Source organism: Mandrillus leucophaeus, unplaced genomic scaffold (assembly GCF_000951045.1).
Source record: "Mandrillus leucophaeus isolate KB7577 unplaced genomic scaffold, Mleu.le_1.0 Scaffold2190, whole genome shotgun sequence".
In the NCBI taxonomy this organism is placed as follows: Eukaryota; Metazoa; Chordata; class Mammalia; order Primates; family Cercopithecidae; genus Mandrillus; species Mandrillus leucophaeus.
This window is the reverse complement of record NW_012102244.1, coordinates 60,777-85,015: the sequence shown is the minus strand read 5'-3', so window position 1 is coordinate 85,015 and position 24,239 is coordinate 60,777. Positions and strand designations below refer to the sequence as shown.

The 24,239-nt window shown below is 45.1% G+C and overlaps 3 protein-coding genes across 3 annotated transcripts in view; all 3 read right to left on the bottom strand.

Moving 5' to 3' along the window:
- Window positions 1–2,432: 2,432 nt before the first annotated feature.
- Window positions 2,433–5,231, bottom strand: LOC105540318 (protocadherin gamma-A12; the record flags this gene model as incomplete). The annotated part of the gene is made up of 2 exons (XM_011980862.1): window positions 2,659–5,231; window positions 2,433–2,449 (listed from the first exon to the last, which is right to left on the bottom strand). Coding segments are annotated over exons 1-2 (2,433 nt in total), but the record flags the coding sequence as incomplete, so codon positions are not given.
- A 7,200-nt stretch (window positions 5,232–12,431) lies between these two features.
- LOC105540322 (protocadherin gamma-A11-like) lies at window positions 12,432–18,317 on the bottom strand. Its single transcript, XM_011980866.1, has 4 exons — window positions 16,843–18,317; window positions 16,213–16,777; window positions 15,647–15,686; window positions 12,432–15,356 (listed from the first exon to the last, which is right to left on the bottom strand). The coding sequence occupies exons 1-4, from the start codon at window positions 18,075–18,077 to the stop codon at window positions 12,763–12,765; spliced, it is 4,434 nt and encodes a 1,477-aa protein (XP_011836256.1). The 5' UTR covers window positions 18,078–18,317; the 3' UTR covers window positions 12,432–12,762.
- Window positions 18,318–18,867: 550 nt separating this feature from the next.
- LOC105540321 overlaps window positions 18,868–24,239 on the bottom strand; it is a 7,447-nt gene continuing 2,075 nt past the window's right edge. Inside the window, exons 2-3 of the mRNA XM_011980865.1 lie at window positions 23,573–24,239; window positions 18,868–21,472 (exon numbers count right to left, since the gene is read on the bottom strand). The exon at window positions 23,573–24,239 is cut by the window's right edge and continues 1 nt beyond it. Coding sequence (XP_011836255.1) covers window positions 19,005–21,472; window positions 23,573–24,239 — 3,135 coding nt within the window. The 3' untranslated portion in view covers window positions 18,868–19,004. The remainder of the gene's footprint in view (window positions 21,473–23,572) is intronic.

The window sequence follows — 24,239 nt, the reverse complement described above, 5'->3', positions numbered from 1 at the left end:
AGATTTCACTATGGTTCAGACAAAGAAAAAGTAACACTCACAAAATTGTCTCATACAAAAATATTTTCCCCATCTTTTATGGCCTAAAACTGTGGCTTCTCAATCAAGAATGTACCTAGGCACTTAAGATTTCTAAACCAGCTTTCAAAAAATTTTAGAATAGTTTAGTTCCATCCACAAATCATTCCATTGTACCACATGGAGAAGCACAAAAATCATTATTACTTTTCCCAACAGGACATCGAGTGTGCTGGCCTTGAAAATATAAATCCTTTTTTTTTTTGGTCAACCACTAAAAATGGCTACCGTTAACTAATTGCATGCTGTGAATCAGATGATTTTTGTTAGCTCTAGCCATCACCAGGACCTTTCAAATTAGATATGATTATTTCTACTTTGCTGAAGCTCAAAGAGATTAAATAACTTTCTAAAGGTGACACAGTTAAGAAGTTAGCTAATGGCAAAGCTGCTGTCCTTCTACGACTTATCTGAAAATTCAAAATCCTGGTATCAGGTAATCCCCAGAGTACATTATTTGTTTATCCATTCATTCAACAAATATTTAATAAAGTCTATTCAGCTCAAACTGGAAACATAGTTGATTGAAATCACTGATATTTGAGATATCGTCTAAAGGTCTTGACTATTATGCTCTAACTCTCAATGATTTGTTCCTAAATCAAGTTAGGTGAACAGAGGTCAGAATAATTAGACCATGTTAGCTTAGCTTTCCAAATCATTTGTTTTCCTATTATGTCTTTCTTTCTATTTGACTACATATGAGAACTGTCCATGTGATAAACATTTTGGTAGTTCCTACAAGACAATGGAGAAGGGAGGGTTCATTGTCCTCTATTTCTTTCAATATTACCTATAGAACACTGTACTTATTAAATTTTATTTGAAAACTAATGTAAACACAAATTTAGAATGTTTAGATAAATTCAAATACTTTCTTTCAAAAAATCACACAAGTAGAACCACACACTCTATATTTTGTCCCCTTTTTTGGTCTCAGAAGCAGCAACTGCCTCATTTTAGAGCCTTTGGATGTCTTTCATTCTCTAAGTGGTATCCAATCTCTTTTCTGAGTTTTAATTATTGTATGTTTTGTATGTTTCACAGTAGACAGGCAGCAAACAAAGAAGAAAGAAAAAATAATTGGGATGTTATGTTTCCCTACACCTTTACAGAACTCACCAAAAGAAATCAGGCAATGCTTTTCAAAGAGTAATACACTTTAGCATTCAGTATCTGTAAACACTCTACAATAAGCATAAAGTTCTCAGAAAACACTTAGAATCTGTGCACGTTTCAGAAATTTTCCCTTAGTTGTAATAGTTATGGGGAATTTAATATAGAAAGCAGGGGAAATTACTGCAAATTTGCCCCAGTACTAAAAAAGTACTCAAAACACATTTTGTTAATTCTGAATATTCCACAAAGTCATCATTAATATCATTAATGTAGGAAATGGGCAAAAGAAATGTCTAACTTGGAAACACACACAGATATTGTATTAATGAAATGCATAACAGAAGTGAAAAATAGTCTTTACTGTTTTTTGTCATGGCAATACAGGATATTGTATATTTAAGTGATAAAATTTTAAATGCAGAAGAAATAAATTCACTATATTTGGAAGTTCATAAATGATTTAAAACCATGAAATGACTTGGGATACTGAGAAAGTATAAATGGACATATCCCTAATGGCCAGAAAGAATTACTGCACTTTGAAAGAAACTAAATTCACTTTATGAATTTGCTAGCAATCTCAAGTGTAGTTAAAAGCCACTCTATTTATAAAAGTTTACTAAAATTTTATTTATATTTTCCATTGAATTAGATTTCTCCCCTCTAGATAAACAGATCAGTTGTTATCAGATGTTCTACACAAAACTGCTGCATGGTCAATGGGAAAAAAATTAAAAGTGGGAAAAGAGCATTACCATTGATAAATTAAGCTAGAAAATGATATAGAGTATTAATGTTATAAATTGTTAATAAATTATATCTATCATGTAAAATATATGTACATAAATAAGCTATGAGGGAAGGTGGCTGGATTGTTGTTGGTCTCTGTCACATATGTATAAATTTATTGATGTCTGCTTTATAAATTCCAGATGTGCTAAGGGATATATTTCTCCAGGCTCAGAAAAGAATATTTGATAAGGGCGGGGCACTGTGGTTCACGCCCCTAATCCCAGCACTTATGGAGGGTGAAGCAGGAGGCTCACCTGAGCCCAAGTTCCAGATCAGCCTGGCCAACATAGTGAGACTCCTGTCTCTACAAGAAAGTAATAGATAGATAGATAGATAGATAGATAGATAGATAGATAGATAGATAGATAGACAGACAGACAGATAGATAGACAGATAGACAGCAGGGCTGTGGCTTGCAACTGTAGTCCCTGTTACACCGGAGGAGAAGGCGGGAGAATTGCTTGAGCCTAGGAGTTTGAGGTTGCAGTGAGCTATGATCGTGCCGCTGCATTCCAGCGTGGGCGACAGAACAAGAAAAGAAAGGAAAGAGAGAAAAGAGAGAAAAGAGAGGAAAGAAAGAGAGAGAGAGAGAGAAAGAAAGAAAGAAAGAAAGAAAGAAGGAAAGAAAGAAAGAAAAGATTTGGTATAAACTCACCTGAATTAACGCACGACTGTCTTTAGAAAATACCGAATCACCTGACAGCAAAAGGGACTCGCTTTTTCCACCGCTCTCCTGGCTGACGAGCGTGTCTGCATAGTTGGGCTGGGGCAAGATCGGGTGACTCTTGCGCGAGTCCAAGGTGAGGGAGACCTCGTGGGAATAGGTCTGCAGAAAAGCCTGCACCCCGTCCACGCCCACAAAGTGCGACGCCGGGGCTCCTGTCAAGCCGCCTTCTGAGGCCTGCAGCAGGCGTGACTTGTGCCAGCGCCGCAGCCTGAGCGCCAGCAACACGATGACGAAGGCCAGGAAGACGCAGGAGACCGCGGCCACCGCCACCACCAGGTGCAGCGTAAGGTCCGAGGTTTCAGAATTAACTGGAGACTCGAGGCTGCCGAGGTCCGCCAGGACTTTGGGGATGCTGTCGGCCACGGCCACCGTGAGCGTGACGGTGGCCGAGAGAGGGGGCTGGCCGTGGTCCTGGACGGCCACCACGAGGCTCTGCTTGAGCGCATCTCTGTCCAGTAGGGCTCGCGCTGTGCGCACCTCGCCCGTGTGCAGCCCCACCGCGAAGAGTCCTGGTTCGCTGGCTTTGAGCAGGTGGTAGGACAGCCAGGCGTTCTGGCCTGAGTCTTTGTCCACCGCCACCACTTTGGTCACCAGGTAGCCGGGTTCTGCGGAGCGGGGCGCCAGCTCCACGCCAGTGGAACCGTCTGTGGGGAGGGCGGGGTACAGGATCTCGGGCGCATTGTCGTTCTGGTCCAGCACAAACAGACTCAACGACACGTTGCTGCTGAGGGGCGGGTGCCCGTTGTCCCGCGCCATCACTTTCACTTGCAAGTCTCGCAACTGCTCGTAGTCGAAGGAGCTCAGCGCATACAGTACCCCAGAGTCGGAGCTGATGGACACGTAGGACGATAGGGGTGCCCCTTGGACGGTGTCCTCAGCCAGGGAATAAGTGATCTGGGCGTTCTCCTCACAGTCGGGGTCGTGGGCGGTCACGGAGACGAGGGAAGCTCCTCTGGGATTGTTCTCTGGGATATAAGCGGAATAGGAGGCCTGAAGGAAGACCGGCGGGTTGTCGTTGGTGTCTGCCACGTTCAACAAGATGTGAATTTCCGTAGATAGGGGCGGGGTTCCCCGGTCAGTGGCGGTTACTGTGATGTTGTAGCTAGGAACCTGTTCCCTATCCAAGACTATGTCTGTGACTAAACTATAGTAATTTCCGTAAGATTTTTCTAATTTAAAGGGCAGATTTCCTTGGATGAAACAGATCACCTGTCCGTTTACCTCAGAATCTTGGTCATTTACATTTAAAAGGGCAATTAATGTCCCTCTGGGAGAGTTTTCGGGAACCGAGCTGGCGAGAGAGGTGAGGACCACCTCTGGGGCGTTGTCGTTCACGTCCAGAACAGTGATCAGGACTTTGGCTCGCGCAGAATATCCTGCATTATCCATTGCTTGCACTTCCATCTGGTAGAATTCTGACTCCTCGTGATCCAACTCCCCTATTGTTGATATTGTCCCTGAATTACAATCTAGTTTGAAAACTTGGGCCGCCTTGTCGTCCACATACCGGAAGGAATACCTCACTTCCGCATTGACTCCTTCGTCAGGGTCAGTAGCGTTGACTACAAGCAACTGCGTGCCCACGGCCAGATTCTCCGGAACGCTCGCGCGGTACTCGGGCTGGGCAAACGCTGGCGCGTTGTCATTCGCATCCAGAACCATCACGCGGATGCGCGCGGTGCCTGTGCGCACCGGATCGCCCCCATCCGAGGCCGTAAGGACCAGGTGGTGAGCAGCCTTTTCTTCGCGGTCCAGGGCGCGTTCCAGCACCAATTCGGGGTACTTACTACCGTCGGCTCCATTTTGCACGATCAGGGAGAAGTGAGTATTCGGGCTGAGCTCGTAGCTCTGGAGAGAGTTCTTCCCAATATCCGGATCCCAGGCGTGGGGTAGAGGGAACCGCATATCAGTGGCTGCGTTTTCACTGATTTTTATTTCTAATTCACTTTCACGAAAATAAGGCGCATTGTCGTTAATGTCCCTTACTTCTACTTCTACTCCATATATTTTCACTTTATCCTCAATCAGAATGTCTAGATTTAATTGACACTTGATGGCCCCCATACAGAGCTCCTCCCGGTCTATCCTGCCCGCCGTGACCAAGCTGCCGCTGCGCGGGTTCAGGGCAAAAAGCTGCGTCCTACCTCTGGGGACGATGCGGACTCCGCGCTCCGCCAGCTCCCGGGGCTCCAGCCCCAGGTGCTTGGAGATGTCGCCCACCCTAGAGCCTTTCTCCAGCTCTTCCGGAACTGAATAGCGTATCTGGGTGCATCTGGTCTCCCACAGAATCCCCAGGAGGATTCCCAGCAGGACCAGATCTTTGCAGTCCCGGTGCGGTCGCTCAGGAATCATTCTCATCTTCCTCCAGAATTATTTTCAATTGTGCCCTTAATCACTGAAGTCAGGAGCAGTTCTTTCGCCCCTAGAATGGGACAGTTTGGAAGTCAGAGCTCCTCCATTGTTTCCTCATAGTCCCAGAGATGGTTCATTCCTAGCTATCTGCTTTGTGCTTCAGGCGCGTGCAAGGCGAGCAGGATCTCCGCTTTTCTCTCCCCGATTGGTGAACAGCGGCGCTCAGAGTCCTAACCAATTACTGCACAATCTTGAACTTCCAGAAAGGATATTTCGTTTTTATATCTTAAATAGCTCCACCTACTGTTCTTCAAAAGGGGATGGAAATCTACAGTATTCGCTTTAGAAGAAACTTCAGTGAGCTTTTTTTTTTTCCACCCAATGAGCTTTTTTTTTTTCCCCCAATGAGCTTTTAAATGAATTGGAAGTTTCTGTAAACAATGATTTTAATCTTATAATTTTAGTGCATCTGCTTTGAGATTACTGTTCCCCCAATACACTTATCATGGGGGATGTCTCTCGAGGAGTTTCTCTTTTTTGACATATCATATAATAGAATAATTTAAACTTTCTGATTCAGCTATAATTTGAGGAAAACGTTTTTAAATAGATTCCTTGAACAAACCTGAATGGAAGGATTACTTTACCAGGTTGTTGAAATTTAACGCTTAAAAATCAAATTTTCATGAAAATATGGAAACCTAAAAATGAGATATGTGATTGTATACATTATCAGAATCACACTTAACAAGAACCCAAGTGAAAAAGAAACATTTATATTTTTAGCATAAAGTGGAAGTATTCCAACTTGCATTGACTGGAAATAACGGAAGTACTCCAGGATTCTATTAATACATTATATTTCAAAAATATTAAGTGTTGAGGAAACTTAGTAAAAGAAAATTGGTAGTCCAAAGAATGTTACACTTACCTTTTCCTGGGTAACTGACCTAATTGTAATTACTGAGAATTACTGGTAATACTTTTGGAAGCCCATCAAAATATAGGGAAAAAATTCTGCCTAAGAAATAACTGGCTACTGTACTTTCATGAGCACAAATATTTATACTGTAAGGATAAGATGTTTGCTAGGCATAAAATAAAATAATATATTTTAAATTGGGAAGAAATATATAGGTAGCTGTGAGAAAAGATCAAACGCAAAATTGAGTTTTCTTGAATTACAAGAATCACAAGTAAACGTAACTGAATATTATCAAAGCATTACCATGTTCTTATTTTTTTAAGCTTTTTTCTCTGCCAGGCACAGTGTCAGGCAACTGTAGTCTCAGCTACTCTGGAGATTGAGGTGGGAGGATTGCCACCGCCCAAGAGTTTGAGTCCAGCCTGGGCAACATAGTGAGATTTTAATCTCAATTTTTTTTTTTATAAAAAGCATTTTCTCATGCATTTTCCTCAAAATTTATAGTTAATGGATTAAAGAAAAAGCCTTATATACTCAAGATATTGATGTCCCAAGAAACACCACAGGAAAAAAAATCATTCTTCAATTAAAATATCTCAATGACAGCAGTATCATAATACCCACTTCTCACGTGTGTGTGTGTGTGTGTGTGTGTGTATAAAGAATGTCTCTGGGTGGGGCGTAGTGGCTCACACCTGTAATCCCAGCAGCACTTTGGGAGGCCAAGGCGGGCGGATCACGAGGTCAGGAGATAGAGACCATCCTGGCTAACACGGTGAAACCACGTCTCTACTAAAAATACAAAAAATTTGTGGGGTGTGGTGGCGGGCGCCTGTAGTCCCAGCTACTCAGGAGGCTGAGGCAGGAGAATGACCAAAACCTGGGAGACGGAGCTTGCAGTGAGCCACTACACTCCAGCCTGGACCACAGAGAGAGACTGTGTCCGAAAAAAAAAAAAAGTATCAGGTAAAAATGGTCAAAATACCTGAAAGCTAATAATGAAGTTACTCGCCCACACAGAAAGGAGTAGGAAATATTAAGAGTGAGCAAACAAACCTGAAGCAATAGTAGATATAATATGTTTAAGATTTTCTTGCCAAAATATTGGTTTGAAAATTAAGCCACACCCATTTGTAAAAGAAAGACATTCATTGGAACTCAGGTGAGTAGGAGCAACAGAGTTAGAGCTTATCTTGTTATTCTCTTCAGTGAAGCTTGCTACCAGAGAAACTTCATTAGAAAGATCTTGTGGGGGGACTGTTTCTGGTGTCACGGTGAGAAAATTATTATTATTATTATTATTGTTTTTTGAGACGGAGTCTCGCTTTGTCGCCCAGGCTGGAGTGCAGTGGTGTGATCTGGGTTCACTGCAAGCTCCGCCTCCCGGAACTACAGGCGCCTGCCACCTCCCCCGGCTAGTTTTTTGTATTTTTTTAAGTAGAGACGGGGTTTCACCGTGTTAGCCAGGATGGTCTCGATCTCCTGACCTCGTGATCCGCCCGTGTCGGCCTCCCAAAGTGCTGGGAATACAGACTTGAGCCACTGTGCCCGGCACGGTGAGAAAATTAAATCATCTTTTTCTAGAATCCGAGGGAACATACATATTGCAGGAATAAAGCAAAGTTCCCTCATTGTAGTTGGGAGAAACCCCGGTCGAGTCTCAGAACACAGGCCAGGGTGAAACCAACCCCAGGCAGAGGGGCTGGACAAGGCGACCGCCAAAATCACTGCGAGGAAGAAGAGCATAGAAATCAAGGCCAAGGCCACGACCAAGTAAATTTGCAGCTTTGCCTGGGAATTAGAGGCCACAGGATGGTCAATGAAGTCTGGCAGTGCCTCCTGCAGGCTGTCTGCGAAGACTAGGTGAAGTGTAGCGGTGGCAGAGAGGGGCAGCTGTCCTCCGTCATGCACAGCAACCAGCAGGCGCTGTCGGGCCGAGTCACTGTAGCCTAAGGCACGCGCAGTGCGCACCTCGCCCGTGGGCAGCCCCAGGCTGAAGAGCCCGGGCTGGATGGCCTGAAGCACGTGGTAGGACAGCCAATCTTCGTGTCCCGAATCTGCGTCCAACGCCACCACCTTAGTCACCAGGTAGCCAGATTCTGCGGCGCGTGGCACCATATCGAAGAGTGCGGAGCCATCGGACCCCAGCGCGGGGTACAGCACCTGCCGCACATTGTCATTGAGGTCGCCCACCAACACGCACAGGCTTACGTTGGCACTGAGCGCAGGCGAGCCCTGGTGGGCCTGCAGCTTGAACTCCAAGGTGCGCAGCTGCTCGAAGGCGCGCAGTTGCTCGTGTTCGAAGGCGCGCTGTGCGAACACCACCCCGCTCTGTGCACTCACGGACACGTACGACGACGGTGCCCGCAGCTCCAAGTCACTGGTAACAATGGAGCAGGAGACTTGGCCATTCAGCCCTAGGTCCAGGTCAGAGGCGCTGACTTGTGTGATGGAGGCTCTGAGAGGGTTGTTTTCGGCCACGTGGACCCCGTAGGAGACCTGGTGGAAAACCGGAGCACTGTCGTTGACGTCACCAATGCATAGGGTGACGCTTGTGCTGGATGAGAGCGGAGGCTTGCCCCTGTCAGTGGCAGTGATGGTGACCTTGTACTCCGGGGTCCCAATCCAGGGTCCCATCTGTTACAAGCTTATAGTCATTATTGGCGGAAGATTCGATTCTAAAAGGAATTCTTTCGTTTATGAGGCATGTAACCTCCCCATTTTCTCCCGAATCTTTATCATGTGTTTTGAACAGAATGATCGCCGTCCAGGGTTCTGCAACCTCAGTTACAGAACTGGACACCGAAGTAAAAACCACGTCTGGGGCGTTGTGGTTCTCATCTAGGATTTCTAGCATAATTTTACATTCGCTGGTCATGCCTCCACCATCCTTCGCCTCTATGCTCATGGTGTAACTGCTATAAATTTCGAAGTCTATTAAGTCTTTGGATTTAATTTCCCCATTTTGATGGTCTAGCACAAACATATTTCCAATATCATCTGGTAAGGATTTGAAAGAGTAGGTGATCTCTGCATTGACATCCTCATCCTGGTCAGTGGCTGTCACCTTCAGTACATGGGTGCCTGGGGGCACATTCTCTCTAAGGCTGACTTTGTATACATCCTGGCTAAAAACTGGGGCATTATCGTTGCCATCAGTGACCTCAATCTGAATTGCAGCAGTGCCAGTTAGGACTGGGTCACCCCCATCTACTGCTTTCAGGACCAGGAGATGAGAGCTCTATCCTTCCTGGTCCAGGGGCTTCTCCAGCACTAATTCTGGAGCATTCTTGCCTTCAGTCTTGTCCATCATCAGAGAGAAATGTTCATTAGAGCTGAGCTGGTAACTCTGGAGACAGTGAGCCCTACATCTGCATCTATAGCAGATTCCAGGCCAAACTGAGTGCCTGGAATTGCTAGCTCATTGATTTGTGAAACAATGCTATTTTGGGGAAAATAAGGTGGATTATCATTTATATCTTCTATCATCACATTTATGTGAAAAACATTTAGAGGATTCTCTGGTACAATCTCTGAGGGTATGACACAGGATTTTGAGGACAGAGTGACTCTCGATCTATTCTGTCACTCACAAGAATGTTCCCATTCTCCGTGTTGACGGTAAAGTACTGTTCCTCTGTACTAACTCTAAGGTTTCGGGTCAATAAATCCTGAACATGCAGCCCCATGTCCTCAGCAACGTTCCCCACCACCGAGCCCCGAACCGTTTCTTCTGGATTAGAGTAGTGGATCTGCTCCGAGCGCATCCCGCAGAACAAAGGCAGCAGGAAAGGGAAGAGTATTTGCCGCCGCCGGGTCCTGCTTCTCTGCTTCACCCTGTTTCCCATCCTTCCCGTGCGTTGCTGCAGTCTCCGACGTTAAGAGAAAATGTTTCACAAAGTGCTTTTAAAATATTTACTTCCACACATAGAAAACCCAATGCTCCCAGTTTGAAGGCACCCCAATCCGTAAGGAATCAGATTTGAGGGAGCAGAAAGCCCAAGTCTTGGCCACTTTCCTTTCCGACTTTCTTCTGTGACTGAGCACAATATAGTCCTGGTAGATCCGAGGCTCCAGCTCTTGCAGCACATTGGCCAACAGCGGGGCTCTGAGTCTATTTAGAAAACTGCACCGGGAAGACTTTGCTAATTCAATAGGATTCAGAATTTAGACTGATGTGTTGGACTAATGTATAGGAAACTAGACACTTTAAGAGTTTTGGTAGTGACTATTTTCCAGTGTTTACTACCAAAGAAGATTCCTTAGAGACGGGATCCTATAGAACAGTCATTAACCCAGTAAAGAGAAGTGAAACGTTTTTTTCTTTTTTCTTTTTTTTTTTTCTTTTCTTTTCTTCTCTTTTCTTCTTCCTTTTTTTTTTTTTTTTTTTTTTTTTTTGAGATGGAGTCTCACTCTTTCGCCCAGGCTGGAGTGCAGTGACACGATCTCTGCTCACTGCAAGCTCTGCCTCCCAGGTTCAGGCCATTCTCCTGCCTCAGTTTCCCCAGTAGCTGGGACTACAGGCGCCCACCACCACGCCCGGTTAATTTTTTGTATTTTTACTAGAGACGGGGTTTCACCATGTTAGGCAGGATGCTCTCTATCTCCTGACCTCGTGATCCGCCCGCCTCAGCCTCCCAAAGTGATGGGATTACAGGCGTGAACCACCGCGCCGGCCCAAGTTTCTTTTTTTCTAAGCAGAAGCAATGCACATATTGGAAGAACTAGGCAAAGTCTTCTCTCCTGATGTACAACAAAAACAATGTGGGAAAACATCCCCACCAAGTGGTATGGGAAAATTTTGACCACTATGAAATGATATGCAGTATTATTTTCAATCTGATGTGCAGATAATTTTCCTCTTAGTTTTATCAGAGAAAACTGGAGGAGCACTGAAAGCTATATAGGGCATATTCAGAATAAAGATAGCCAAACCTTTCTTATCACTTATAAAAGAGGTTTCTGAAAAGGATTATTAAGTGTTTTACACTTTAACCATAAAGAGAATATAAAGGTATAGCCTAGTAGGTAGCCTTAGGAATTTAATAACATGAAATGTGAGGGTGTTTTATTTTTATCCTCTATTTAATGGGACTATATGTTATACCTTAACAGAACTTTATCACTACCTCCAAATCAACATAACCATCTTAATATCACATTTCAAAGCCAACCCTTACTTTTTGTTCTCCAAGGTCTTGGGTGCAAGCTTCCAGTTAGTTTAGATGAGGTTTTATAATATGGAACAATCTCCTTTTCCCAGCCAAATATCTCATATCCTTTTTATTTAGTTCCAGTCAAAGTACAATGCCTTACATCCATTTTCTCAGTTTGGAATTCCACAAGTATAAATCCTATCTCTAGATGCTCAAAATACCCCAACATTTTTCTTGACTTCAAGACGAATGTAGGCATCTGTTGGAAGACTTGCCTTTCCTACAGTTGAAATTATTTTTTGTGCAAGCCCTAGATAGTCAGTTTACAACTAATGACATAAGGTAAATTTCTAAATGAGAAAAATAAACTTGAAAGGGAACATAAATAAGCAAGTAATTTGGGGCAAATACCTAGAAGTGATGCGAGAGTGTTAAGTGAATTGATGATGGAAATTATTCCTGTGATCAAAAACCCTAGATAAGTCTCCATTCCTCATTTGACTTTCCTAGACATTGCTTCAGATAACATGTATGTCAGGCAATTATCAAGCTTCAGTAACAAGTTGGTCTGAATAAAAGAACTGAATGTACTATTTGCCATAAGAAAGACCTTATAAAGGAAAGAAAGAAGGAATCTATGACTCCCAAGTACACTGAAAATGAACAAAAAATAGCCAGAAGGATACTAGCTAAATCAGTTTCATTAAAGTCCAAATACCTTCAATCTATTTATATATTCACAAACTATTCTATTTGAATAAATCTATAGACATCTTTAGCATATTTGAAAATAGCTTTTTGAGAAGCACTGAATCAAAATCAAGTCATTTCTATATATGGATTTGCTACATTAAAAAGCCTTCCATACATACAAACGCAGACACCAAAGTAAAAGAATAAAAGGAAATAATACCAGTTCAGTAATTCAATTATTTCCTCAGACCACTCAATGCAACTTCACCATAGTAATGGAAAAGATATCTAGAGCTTAAGAAAAAATGTCATCTAAATTTTATCTCCCAAGGAAATCCAGTAGTTAAAAGCCAGTAAATATGTCTGTGTTGATAGGATGAAGAAATGAGACAAAGTTGAAATAGTCAACAGGATCTAAACATATTACCAGCCAATAAGAATCAAAATAAAATTGCTCAGAGAAAAGCTTACATGTGTAAGTGTGTGTGCATGTGTATAGATAGATAAATGAGAAAGAGAGCTAGAGCGAGCATGCTGTTAAATTGACAGGATCTAAATTTGAACATTAGCAGTAATAGCAAATAATGGTGGAATATAACTACAAATCAGTGAAGGCACTGCAAAATTGAAATGGAAATAAAAAGTGTTTGTGAATCATTAATTTGTATCTATATATAGTAAATTGATAGCCTCATACACTGATAATAGAAAAATAATACTAAAATTCAACTTACTACAAACCAAGCCAGCATAGTTGAATGGCCCCTTTGAAATCAAAAGAAAATATGCCAGGATTGAAAAATGACTTTCACAAAAACGTTCTGAAAGATTATGGTAATCTCATGAAAGGCAAAGTAAAACTCACATGTATTGCTCTAAATATAAATGAACTAAATATATGCCGCCCCCCCAAACAGTTTTCATAATAGGCTCAATAAATATCTCCTTAAAAGACTTGTGCCAAGACACCAACAATTAGGAGGCAGAGAAATAAATCTCACCTGATTACTTGTCGGGTCACATTTGCCTAAAATGATAGCTGAGTCTTCAGCTATCAAGAGTGGTTCGCTTTTCTCACAGCTCTCCTGGCTGATGAGCGTGTCCCCATAGTTGGGCTGGGGGAAAATCAGGTGACTCTTCTGCGAGTCCGCAATGAGAGAGACCTCGTGGGAATAGGTCTGCAGGAAAGCCTGCACCCCGTCCACGCCTACGAAGTGTGAGGTGGGCATACCTGCCAGCCCACCTTCAGAAGCCTGTAGCAGGCGTGACTTATGCCAGCGCCACAGCCTGAGTGCCAGCAGCACGACGACAAAGACCAGGAAGATGCAGGAGACTGCGGCCACCGCCACCACCAAGTACAGCGTAAGGTCTGAGGTTTCAGAGTTAGCCAGAGACTCGAGGCTGACGAGGTCCGCCAGGACTTCGGGGATGCTGTCGGCCACAGCCACGGTGAGCGTGACGGTGGCCGAGAGAGGGGGCTGGCCGTGGTCCTGGACGGCCACCACGAGGCTCTGCTTGAGCGCGTCTCTGTCCAGCAGGGCCCGCACCGTGCGCACCTCGCCCGTGTGCTCCCCTACCGCGAAAAGTCCCGGCTCGCTGGCCTTGAGCAGGCGGTAGGACAGCCAGGCGTTCTGGCCTGAATCTTTGTCCACCGCAACCACTTTGGTCACCAGGTAGCCAGGTTCTGCAGAGCGGGGCGCCAGCTCCACGCCAGTGGAACCGTCTGTGGGGAGGGCGGGGTACAGGATCTCAGGCGCATTGTCGTTCTGATCCAGCACGAACAGGCTCAGCGACACATTGCTGCTGAGGGGCGGGTCCCCGCTGTCACGTGCTATCACTCTCAGTTGTAAGTCTCGAAACTGCTCATAGTCGAAAGATTGTAGGGCATAGAGAACACCAGTGTTGGAGTTAATAGAGACATAAGAGGATAGAGGCACCCCCTGGACAGTGTCATCCGTCAGAGAGTAAGTGACCAGGGCATTCTGTTTGCTGTCTGGGTCGAGGGCAGTCACTGAGAAGATGGAGGCACCCCTGGGGTTGTTTTCGGGAATATAGGCAAAGTAAGAGGAGTGAGGAAAAACAGGAGGGTTATCGTTGTCATCTGCCACATTCAGCCAGATATGAGTTTCTGAAGACAGAGGCGGGCTTCCCTGGTCTGTGGCTGTCAACGTTATATTGTAGCTCTGGACCAACTCCCTGTCCAGCACTCTGCTTGTTATCAATTTGTAATAATTTCCATAAGTCTTTTCTAATTTAAAAGGCAAGTGGTTAGGAATAAAACAGGAGACTTGACCATTTTCTCCAGAATCTTGATCTTGCACATTTAGAAGAGCAATGACTGTACCTGGAGGAGAGTTTTCCAGAATTGAATTAATAGAAGAGGTGATAGTTATTTCTGGAGCGTTATCATTCACATCCACAACAGTGATCAACATCATCGCGGTGGTAAAGAGACCTCCGCCATCTTGGCCTTGAATTTCCATCTCATAGAATCCATATTTTTCAAAATCCAGAGACCCCCGTACTAGAACTTCTCCAGTTTGTGAATCCAATTGGAATATTTCAGAAGCCTTGCTTTCCATGTTCCGAAATGAATACATTACTTCCCCGTTGATTCCCTCGTCTGGATCCGTTGCATTAACCACCAGCACCCGAGTTCCAGAGCTGATGTTTTCTGGAACGCTCACGCGATATACGGACTGTGTAAACACTGGGATGTGGTCATTTACATCGAGGACCACCACACGAATAGGAACTGAGCCCTTTCGGATGGGATCGCCTCCATCTAAAGCTGTGAGGAGGAGCAGGTGAGCAGCCTCTTTCTCTCGGTCCAGGCTTCCCTCCAGTACCAGCTCTGGATTCTTGGCCCCATCCATTCTGCCCCGTAGTTGCAAGGAAAAGTAACTATTGGGGCTGAGCTGGTAGCTCTGGAGGGAGTTCACGCCCACATCTGGATCCCTAGCATTAGGAAGAGCAAATCGCGCCCCAGGAATTGCGTGCTCACTGACTTTTATCTCCACTTCGTCTTCCTGGAAGCTGGGGGCGTTATCATTAATGTCGATTATTTCCACCTCCACTCCGTAAATCTTCAAGGTGTCTTCCACGAGAAGTTCCATATTTAAAAAACAGGAGGACACCGTCTCACAGAGCTCCTCCCGGTCTATCCTGCCTGCCGTGATCAAACTGCCGCTTCGCAGATTCACAGCGAAAAGCTGTGTCTTCCCTCTGGAGACGATGCGGACTCCGCGCTTCGCCAGCTCCCGGGGCTCCAGCCCCAGGTCCTTGGAGATATTGCCCACGAAGTAGCCTTTTTCGGTTTCTTCGGGCACCGAATATCGGATCTGCCCGGCCCGGAACCCCCGCAGCGTCCCCAGGAAAATGCACAGCAGCACCAGCCCACTGCGGTCCAGGCGCTGTAGCCGATTCGCCATGGCAGGCTCTAAGCCGATATTCCGCGATTTCTCGAGCTGGTTGGTTGTGAATCGGTTTATGTATCTATGAAGTCCTAGGCCGACTGCATCCAAAATACATCAGAAAGCGCAGGAAAATACTTCTAAGTCTCCAGTAAGTACCCATCTCATTCTGCTTTGTGTGGTAGAGGCGGGGGAGGGAGGGACTCAATAGCGCGCAGCTTCCCATTCCCTGATTGGTGAACAGCGGCGCCTAGAGCCCATTCTTATTATTGCAACGACTAAGAAATCCCAGAAGAAATGATTACGCTCACCTCTTCGTGAATCTCACGTATTTGTAGAGCTTAAAAACGATTATACACAATGCTTATATTATGTGATGTTAAAACTTTACCAAGAACACCCACGAAAGGAGTAATTATTAAAAGGACTTGCTTAATTTTAAGAAAGTTTTCAAAATATTACTGGAGCTGAAAACTTGTAGGTTATAATTGGTTCCAATTGATTTTAACCGACTGAAAAGAACGACATTTCTGGAAGTGGAAATAACATGGTCCCGATAAAATCATCAGGTAGGATGCCTAACTATAATTCTTACAAGTGTTCCTTTATTGAGTAAATGAAACACTTGAGAAAAATTGAATAGCATCAGGGTTTCAATTAAAATACCATGCCGTGAAAATATACCTGTATTTTATATTTTTAACCAAAAGGTATTTTATTTCATAAAAAATGTCACCAGAGATTACCCATGTAGATGGCCTTAAAATGTCTTTGAATAGTAGGAAGATTGAGGCATTTAATTTAAACTTTTGTTTTAACAATGATAGCCATAAATTTGACCTATATTTTGGGAACTCTATGAAGAGGTTATCTAGAATCTTAAAATAATATCACTTTATTGAAATATATTGGCATATTGTAATATAAAAAGGATTAAACACATTTTTAAATACTTACCTGTTTAAGAATCTTATTTGCTTCCAAGCTAGGAGTTAAAATGCTAGCCAGTAGCATGGAAGAGCTATCTTTGTTGAAGTTATCTTGTGTGGCTGGACAATGATCAACAGATGTGACGAAATTAAATTCAGGATTCATTTGATCCCCAGGCACACAAAAATTATAGGCATAGGGCAACGTTCCCTCACTGTAGCTGGGGGGACCCACAGGTCCGGACTTGGAGCAGAGAACTGACTCAAAGCAGCCCCCTGCAGTAGGGCTGAAAGACTGTCTTAGGCGTAGAGCGATAGCTAGAATCACCGCGAGTAGAAAGAGCACAGAAATCAAGGCCAAGGCCACCACCAGGTAAAACTGCATCTCAGCCTGGGAGTCAGAGGGTGTGGGACGGTCGCTGAAATCCGGCAGTACCTCTTGCAAGCTATCTGCGAACACCAGGTGCAGCATGGCAGTGGCTGAAAGAGGTGGCTGTCCTCCATCTCTTACAGCGACTAGCAGGCGCTGGCGGACCGAGTCCTTGTCACCCAAAGCACGCGCCATGCGCACCTCACCCGTTCGCAGCCCCAGGCTGAAGAGCCCGGGCTCGCTGGCCTGCAGCTGTCTCTTATACACATCTAGATGTGTATAAGAGACAGGTCCAGCACTCTGCTTGTTATCAATTTGTAATAATTTCCATAAGTCTTTTCTAATTTAAAAGGCAAGTGGTTAGGAATAAAACAGGAGACTTGACCATTTTCTCCAGAATCTTGATCTTGCACATTTAGAAGAGCAATGACTGTACCTGGAGGAGAGTTTTCCAGAATTGAATTAATAGAAGAGGTGATAGTTATTTCTGGAGCGTTATCATTCACATCCACAACAGTGATCAACATCATCGCGGTGGTAAAGAGACCTCCGCCATCTTGGCCTTGAATTTCCATCTCATAGAATCCATATTTTTCAAAATCCAGAGACCCCCGTACTAGAACTTCTCCAGTTTGTGAATCCAATTGGAATATTTCAGAAGCCTTGCTTTCCATGTTCCGAAATGAATACATTACTTCCCCGTTGATTCCCTCGTCTGGATCCGTTGCATTAACCACCAGCACCCGAGTTCCAGAGCTGATGTTTTCTGGAACGCTCACGCGATATACGGACTGTGTAAACACTGGGATGTGGTCATTTACATCGAGGACCACCACACGAATAGGAACTGAGCCCTTTCGGATGGGATCGCCTCCATCTAAAGCTGTGAGGAGGAGCAGGTGAGCAGCCTCTTTCTCTCGGTCCAGGCTTCCCTCCAGTACCAGCTCTGGATTCTTGGCCCCATCCATTCTGCCCCGTAGTTGCAAGGAAAAGTAACTATTGGGGCTGAGCTGGTAGCTCTGGAGGGAGTTCACGCCCACATCTGGATCCCTAGCATTAGGAAGAGCAAATCGCGCCCCAGGAATTGCGTGCTCACTGACTTTTATCTCCACTTCGTCTTCCTGGAAGCTGGGGGCGTTATCATTAATGTCGATTATTTCCACCTCCACTCCGTAAATCTTCAAGGTGTCTTCCACGAGAAGTTCCATATTTAAAAAACAGGAGGACACCGTCTCACAGAGCTCCTCCCGGTCTATCCTGCCTGCCGTGATCAAACTGCCGCTTCGCAGATTCACAGCGAAAAGCTGTGTCTTCCCTCTGGAGACGATGCGGACTCCGCGCTTCGCCAGCTCCCGGGGCTCCAGCCCCAGGTCCTTGGAGATATTGCCCACGAAGTAGCCTTTTTCGGTTTCTTCGGGCACCGAATATCGGATCTGCCCGGCCCGGAACCCCCGCAGCGTCCCCAGGAAAATGCACAGCAGCACCAGCCCACTGCGGTCCAGGCGCTGTAGCCGATTCGCCATGGCAGGCTCTAAGCCGATATTCCGCGATTTCTCGAGCTGGTTGGTTGTGAATCGGTTTATGTATCTATGAAGTCCTAGGCCGACTGCATCCAAAATACATCAGAAAGCGCAGGAAAATACTTCTAAGTCTCCAGTAAGTACCCATCTCATTCTGCTTTGTGTGGTAGAGGCGGGGGAGGGAGGGACTCAATAGCGCGCAGCTTCCCATTCCCTGATTGGTGAACAGCGGCGCCTAGAGCCCATTCTTATTATTGCAACGACTAAGAAATCCCAGAAGAAATGATTACGCTCACCTCTTCGTGAATCTCACGTATTTGTAGAGCTTAAAAACGATTATACACAATGCTTATATTATGTGATGTTAAAACTTTACCAAGAACACCCACGAAAGGAGTAATTATTAAAAGGACTTGCTTAATTTTAAGAAAGTTTTCAAAATATTACTGGAGCTGAAAACTTGTAGGTTATAATTGGTTCCAATTGATTTTAACCGACTGAAAAGAACGACATTTCTGGAAGTGGAAATAACATGGTCCCGATAAAATCATCAGGTAGGATGCCTAACTATAATTCTTACAAGTGTTCCTTTATTGAGTAAATGAAACACTTGAGAAAAATTGAATAGCATCAGGGTTTCAATTAAAATACCATGCCGTGAAAATATACCTGTATTTTATATTTTTAACCAAAAGGTATTTTATTTCATAAAAAATGTCACCAGAGATTACCCATGTAGATGGCCTTAAAATGTCTTTGAATAGTAGGAAGATTGAGGCATTTAATTTAAACTTTTGTTTTAACAATGATAGCCATAAATTTGACCTATATTTTGGGAACTCTATGAAGAGGTTATCTAGAATCTTAAAATAATATCACTTTATTGAAATATATTGGCATATTGTAATATAAAAAGGATTAAACACATTTTTAAATACTTACCTGTTTAAGAATCTTATTTGCTTCCAAGCTAGGAGTTAAAATGCTAGCCAGTAGCATGGAAGAGCTATCTTTGTTGAAGTTATCTTGTGTGGCTGGACAATGATCAACAGATGTGACGAAATTAAATTCAGGATTCATTTGATCCCCAGGCACACAAAAATTATAGGCATAGGGCAACGTTCCCTCACTGTAGCTGGGGGGACCCACAGGTCCGGACTTGGAGCAGAGAACTGACTCAAAGCAGCCCCCTGCAGTAGGGCTGAAAGACTGTCTTAGGCGTAGAGCGATAGCTAGAATCACCGCGAGTAGAAAGAGCACAGAAATCAAGGCCAAGGCCACCACCAGGTAAAACTGCATCTCAGCCTGGGAGTCAGAGGGTGTGGGACGGTCGCTGAAATCCGGCAGTACCTCTTGCAAGCTATCTGCGAACACCAGGTGCAGCATGGCAGTGGCTGAAAGAGGTGGCTGTCCTCCATCTCTTACAGCGACTAGCAGGCGCTGGCGGACCGAGTCCTTGTCACCCAAAGCACGCGCCATGCGCACCTCGCCAGTTCGCAGCCCCAGGCTGAAGAGCCCGGGCTCACTGGCATGCACCACGTGGTAGGACAGCCAGGCATTGTGCCCCGAGTCGGCGTCCACGGCCACCACCTTGGTCACCAGGTAGCCTGGCTGTGCGGCCCGCGGCACTGTGTCGAAGACCACGGAGCCGTCGGGACCCAGCGCAGGGTACAGCACCCGCGGTGCGTTGTCGTTACGGTCGCCCACCAACACGCGCAGGCTCACATTGGCGCTGAGCGCGGGCGAGCCCTGGTCGCAGGCCTGCAGCGTGAGCTCGAAGGCGCGCAGCTGCTCGTGGTCAAAGGCGCGCTGCGCGAACACCACCCCGTTCTGCGCGCTCACGGACACGTAGGACGACAGCGTTCGTGACTCCAGGTCGCTGGCAACGAGAGAGTAGGAGACACGGCCATTGGGCCCGAAGTCTGGGTCAGAGGCACTGACTTGCGCTATGGAGGCACCTGGCTGGTTGTTTTCTGGCACATGGACCAGGTAGGCGGACTGTCCGAAAACGGGCGCGTTGTCGTTGACGTCAGTGATGTGCAGGGTTATGGTTTTGCTGGAGGAGAGCGGAGGCTTGCCCCTGTCGGTGGCTGCGATGGTGACGTTGTACTCTGGGGTCTGCTCCCGATCCAGGGCCCCATCTGTTACTAGCTTGTAGTAATTATTAGAAGAAGAATGAATCTTAAATGGAACACCTCTACTTAAACTACACCTGACTTCCCCATTTTCCCCTGAGTCTCGGTCCCGTGTTTTGAAGAGGGCAACAACCACTCCTGGAGGGGAATCCTCCATAATCTGATCAGGGAGTGACGTGATGATTATTTCTGGGCTGTTGTCATTTTCGTCTAGAACTTCTATAATTACTTTACAACGTGTTGAGAGAGATCCTCGGTCTTTTGCCTCTATGTTCATCGTATATCTTTCCACTTCTTCAAAATCCAAAGGCTGCTGAGTTAGAATGTTTCCTGTAGCGTAATCCAGAGAGAACACGTGCTGAGCTTTGTCAGCCACACCAAGGAAGGAGTAAGTGATCTCCGAGTTGATGCCCTCGTCCTGGTCAGTGGCCTTCACTCTCAGGATGGAGGTGCCTGGAGGCACGTCTTCTCGTAGGCTGACCCTGTACACGTCCTGGCTGAACACTGGGGGGTTGTCATTGGCATCTATTACCAGGATTCTTATCTGAGCAGTACCGCTTCGGGGAGGGTCCCCACCATCTAAGGCAGTCAGTACCAAGTGGTGAGCGCTCTGCGTTTCTCGGTCCAGAGTCTTCTGCAATACTAATTCTGGATATTTGCCACCATCAGGATTGTCTTTCTCCACCAATGAGAAATACTCGTTAGGACTTAGTTGGTATTTGCTCAGCGAATTCATACTAATATCAGGATCTTCTGCAGACTCAAGAATTGTTCCCATTCCCGGGCTGACAGATTCACTGATTTCTAAGTTTATTTCATCTTTCTGGAATTGAGGGGCGTGGTCATTAATATCCTCAATCACCACAATGATATGAAAAATATTTAAAGGATTTTCCACCACAGCTTCCAGTTGCAACTCACATCTTCTTCTCTCTTTGCATATTTGCTCACGGTCTATTCGGTCCTTCACAAGTAAGTCCCCGCTCTCCGCGTCTACGCTGAAGTGCAGCTTCTCCGCGCTAACTCGCAGCTTGCGAGCCGACACATCCAGGACACTGAGCCCAAGATCCTTAGCGAGGTTCCCCACCACCGAGCCCTTGGCCAGCTCCTCCGGAATCGAGTAGCGGATCGGCTCACACAGCGCGGGGTAGAACAAAGGCAGCAGCAAGGGAAATAGTACCTGCCGCGGGCCGGCCCGGCGCCTCTGCGCGCAGCTCCCTCCCATCGTTCGCTTGGGTTCTCGCTGGGTCCCCGCTTTTCCAGCTGGAGAAAGTGCACTCTACCGCGCTAAAAGAGCATTCGGCCCAGGACAGGAGGAGTCCCGGGTCTCGGAGCTGGGAATCTGGTGTGCTGGGCAAAGTCTGCCCAGCCGGGAGCCTCTGCGTGTGTGCTGGTTTTCTTCTTTCTGTTGTTGGCTGCGCAGGGAAGCCTAGGCTAGAGGCTGAGGGATCCCCGGCGTCAGCGCTTGCTCTGCACTGGCCGACAGCGGCGCCCAGAGGCTCCGTGTGGGACTGCAGCTTGACTTTATCTCAAGGAATTTTTTGAGTTGACAACCAAAATATTTGAACCTTATTCCTCAGTGATTCCTTTACATCAGGAAATATATTTCCACGTGGTCATAACTAGCTTATCTTTTTATGTACTAAAATTTACATATATCTTGAATAAATGAATATTTTTTCTTCAAAATTTAAAGAGGCACAAAAGAATATAGCATGAAGGTTTATAGGTCTCCTATCCTATGGCCCATTGCTCTCCACTTCCTCCATCCAGAGGCAGTCATTCTTGTTCCTTTTAAGAGTAATTATCTATGAAGCTGGAAGTACTGAAGATAAGCAACATTTTTTTTTTGTCTTCAATTCTAACCTATATTCACCTAGAAAGTAATAATTCCTAATTTCATATTTAAGTACTGGAATGTAACCATTGCTCTAGTCATTACCATCATCCAGGGTGTCCTGTATTGCTTTTAAATAACCATATTTAAAAATATTTTCTTACAATAGCTACAATGTCAAAAGAGTAGTTTAAAAAAAATCTGTATTTTTCATTTGAGATGAATGCACAATAATTTTGACTCTTATGAACACAAATATGAAATAATAGTTTCAAAGGTTTAATAGTTAATAACTATGATCCTAAAGAGTGTGCTTTCCTTCCACAGACCTATCACTGAACAAATGTTGACTGGCCTGAAAAAAGTCATGGTCTTCAAAGGGTCTTGAGAAACTTTGGAATGCTTTTTGACCTTATGCTACCACATTCAGTAGAATATTAGTAATGAAATTAAGAGATCAACCTAATACATCACTATTTTCATTGAACTAAATGAACTCATCAGTACCTCCACTGATCCTTTGTTTAGGTAATTTCCCTTACTTATTTGCATATATTATTTTCTTTTTTATTTTTGGTGCTTATATTCTGATCTGCAGAAATGGCATTTCTTTCTTGACTCTAAGTTTATTTTGCCTCTCAATTTCAGAATTTTCAGAGTTTCAGGTGTTTGCCTCCCTATACATTAAACAGCCACTGAAATAGCTTTGTCATATATCTGTTGCTCCTGCTCTTGGGAACATGTACAAATTTATCTGTCTTCCCAATCCATATTTACTTTCAGCCTTAGTGATTAGAACATTTAACAAAAAAGACAAAAGCAGAACCCCAAATGTTCTAATTTCACCCTCTATAGCCTCTTCAGGATCCCTACTGAGCAACACAAGTTACATTAAAATGCTGTATCTTCCACATAGTAGTGGGAAATTAGAGAATTGTATGCAAAAAGGATGCTTCAGTGTTATCAGGTATAAATAGGGCAGGAAAAATCTAAGTATACATTGTTATAAATAAGTTAATTCAATATTAATGAAAAACAGTATATTCAACTGCAACTATCACCACAAAGTATAAATTTAAAAACATATAAAAGGTAGTTTGGAAAAGGCCTATTGCTCTTCTCCTTGGGAAGAACTGCGTTGAGTAATCTTGGATTTGGGTTGTGTTTCCAGAGACCATTTCTTTCTGATACTTACCTATTCTTACCAGACTGCCTTCAGAACAAGAGGGATGCTTAAGGGGCTGGAGTTTCAATGTGTGACCACCCAGGAGGAAATATAAATCGACAGACACTTCTGTATGGAAGTCTGTCTTAAGAATTGTCAATATTGTACTCAACAACACTATAAACTACAAGGTTCTGCAAAGCTAATCATAACAAAGCCTGATGACATACAGGCCTTGATTGAGACTAGGTGAATTTTACCAGAAAGTTAAAAAAAAACCCTTAATAAACATCAAATTCTACTCATCAGTGTTTTAGCATTTGCACTTTCCACTATCATGCTGCAAACTTAAAAGTAAAACCAATCTTTTTTAACAACAGAAAAAGAGTAAAAATAAAAGTAAAACTCACTGGAACCAATGGGGTATCCTCTAAAGGAAACTTCGAATCATTTAACAAAGACAAAGGATCCTTTTTCTCACAGCTCTCCCGGCTGATGAGCGTGTCAGCGTAGTTGGGCTGGGGGAAGATCAGGTGACTCTTCCGCGAGTCCGCGGTGAGGGAGACCTCGTGGGAATAGGTCTGCAGGAAAGCCCGCACCCCGTCCACGCCCACAAAGTGCGAGCCGGGCACCCCTGTCAAGCCGCCTCCTGAAACCTGCAGCAGGCGTGACTTGTGCCAGCGCCGCAGCCTGAGCGCCAGCAGCACGATGACGAAGGCCAGGAAGACGCAGGAGACCGTAGCCACCGCTACCACCAGGTACAGAGTGAGGTCTGAGGTTCCAGAGTTAGCCAGAGACTCGAGGCTGCTGAGGTCCGCCAGGACTTCGGGGATGCTGTCGGCCACAGCCACGGTGAGCGTGACGGTGGCCGAGAGAGGGGGCTGGCCGTGGTCCTGGACGGCCACCACAAGGCTCTGCTTGAGCGCGTCTCTGTCCAGCAGGGCCCGCGCCGTGCGCACCTCGCCGGTGTGCAGCCCCACCGCGAAGAGTCCCGGCTCGCTGGCCTTGAGCAGGCGGTAGGACAGCCA

Coding starts and splice junctions, on each gene's coding strand:
- LOC105540322 (XM_011980866.1), bottom strand. CDS start 18,077: ATGGCGAATCGGCTACAGCGCCTGGACCGCAGTGGGCTGGTGCTGCTG. Junction 16,778..16,842: donor ACAAGCAGAGTGCTGGACCT/GTCTCTTATACA, acceptor CGGGCTCTTCAG/CCTGGGGCTGCGAACGGGTG. Junction 15,687..16,212: donor CAAATAAGATTCTTAAACAG/GTAAGTATTTAA, acceptor CTTAAAATTAAG/CAAGTCCTTTTAATAATTAC.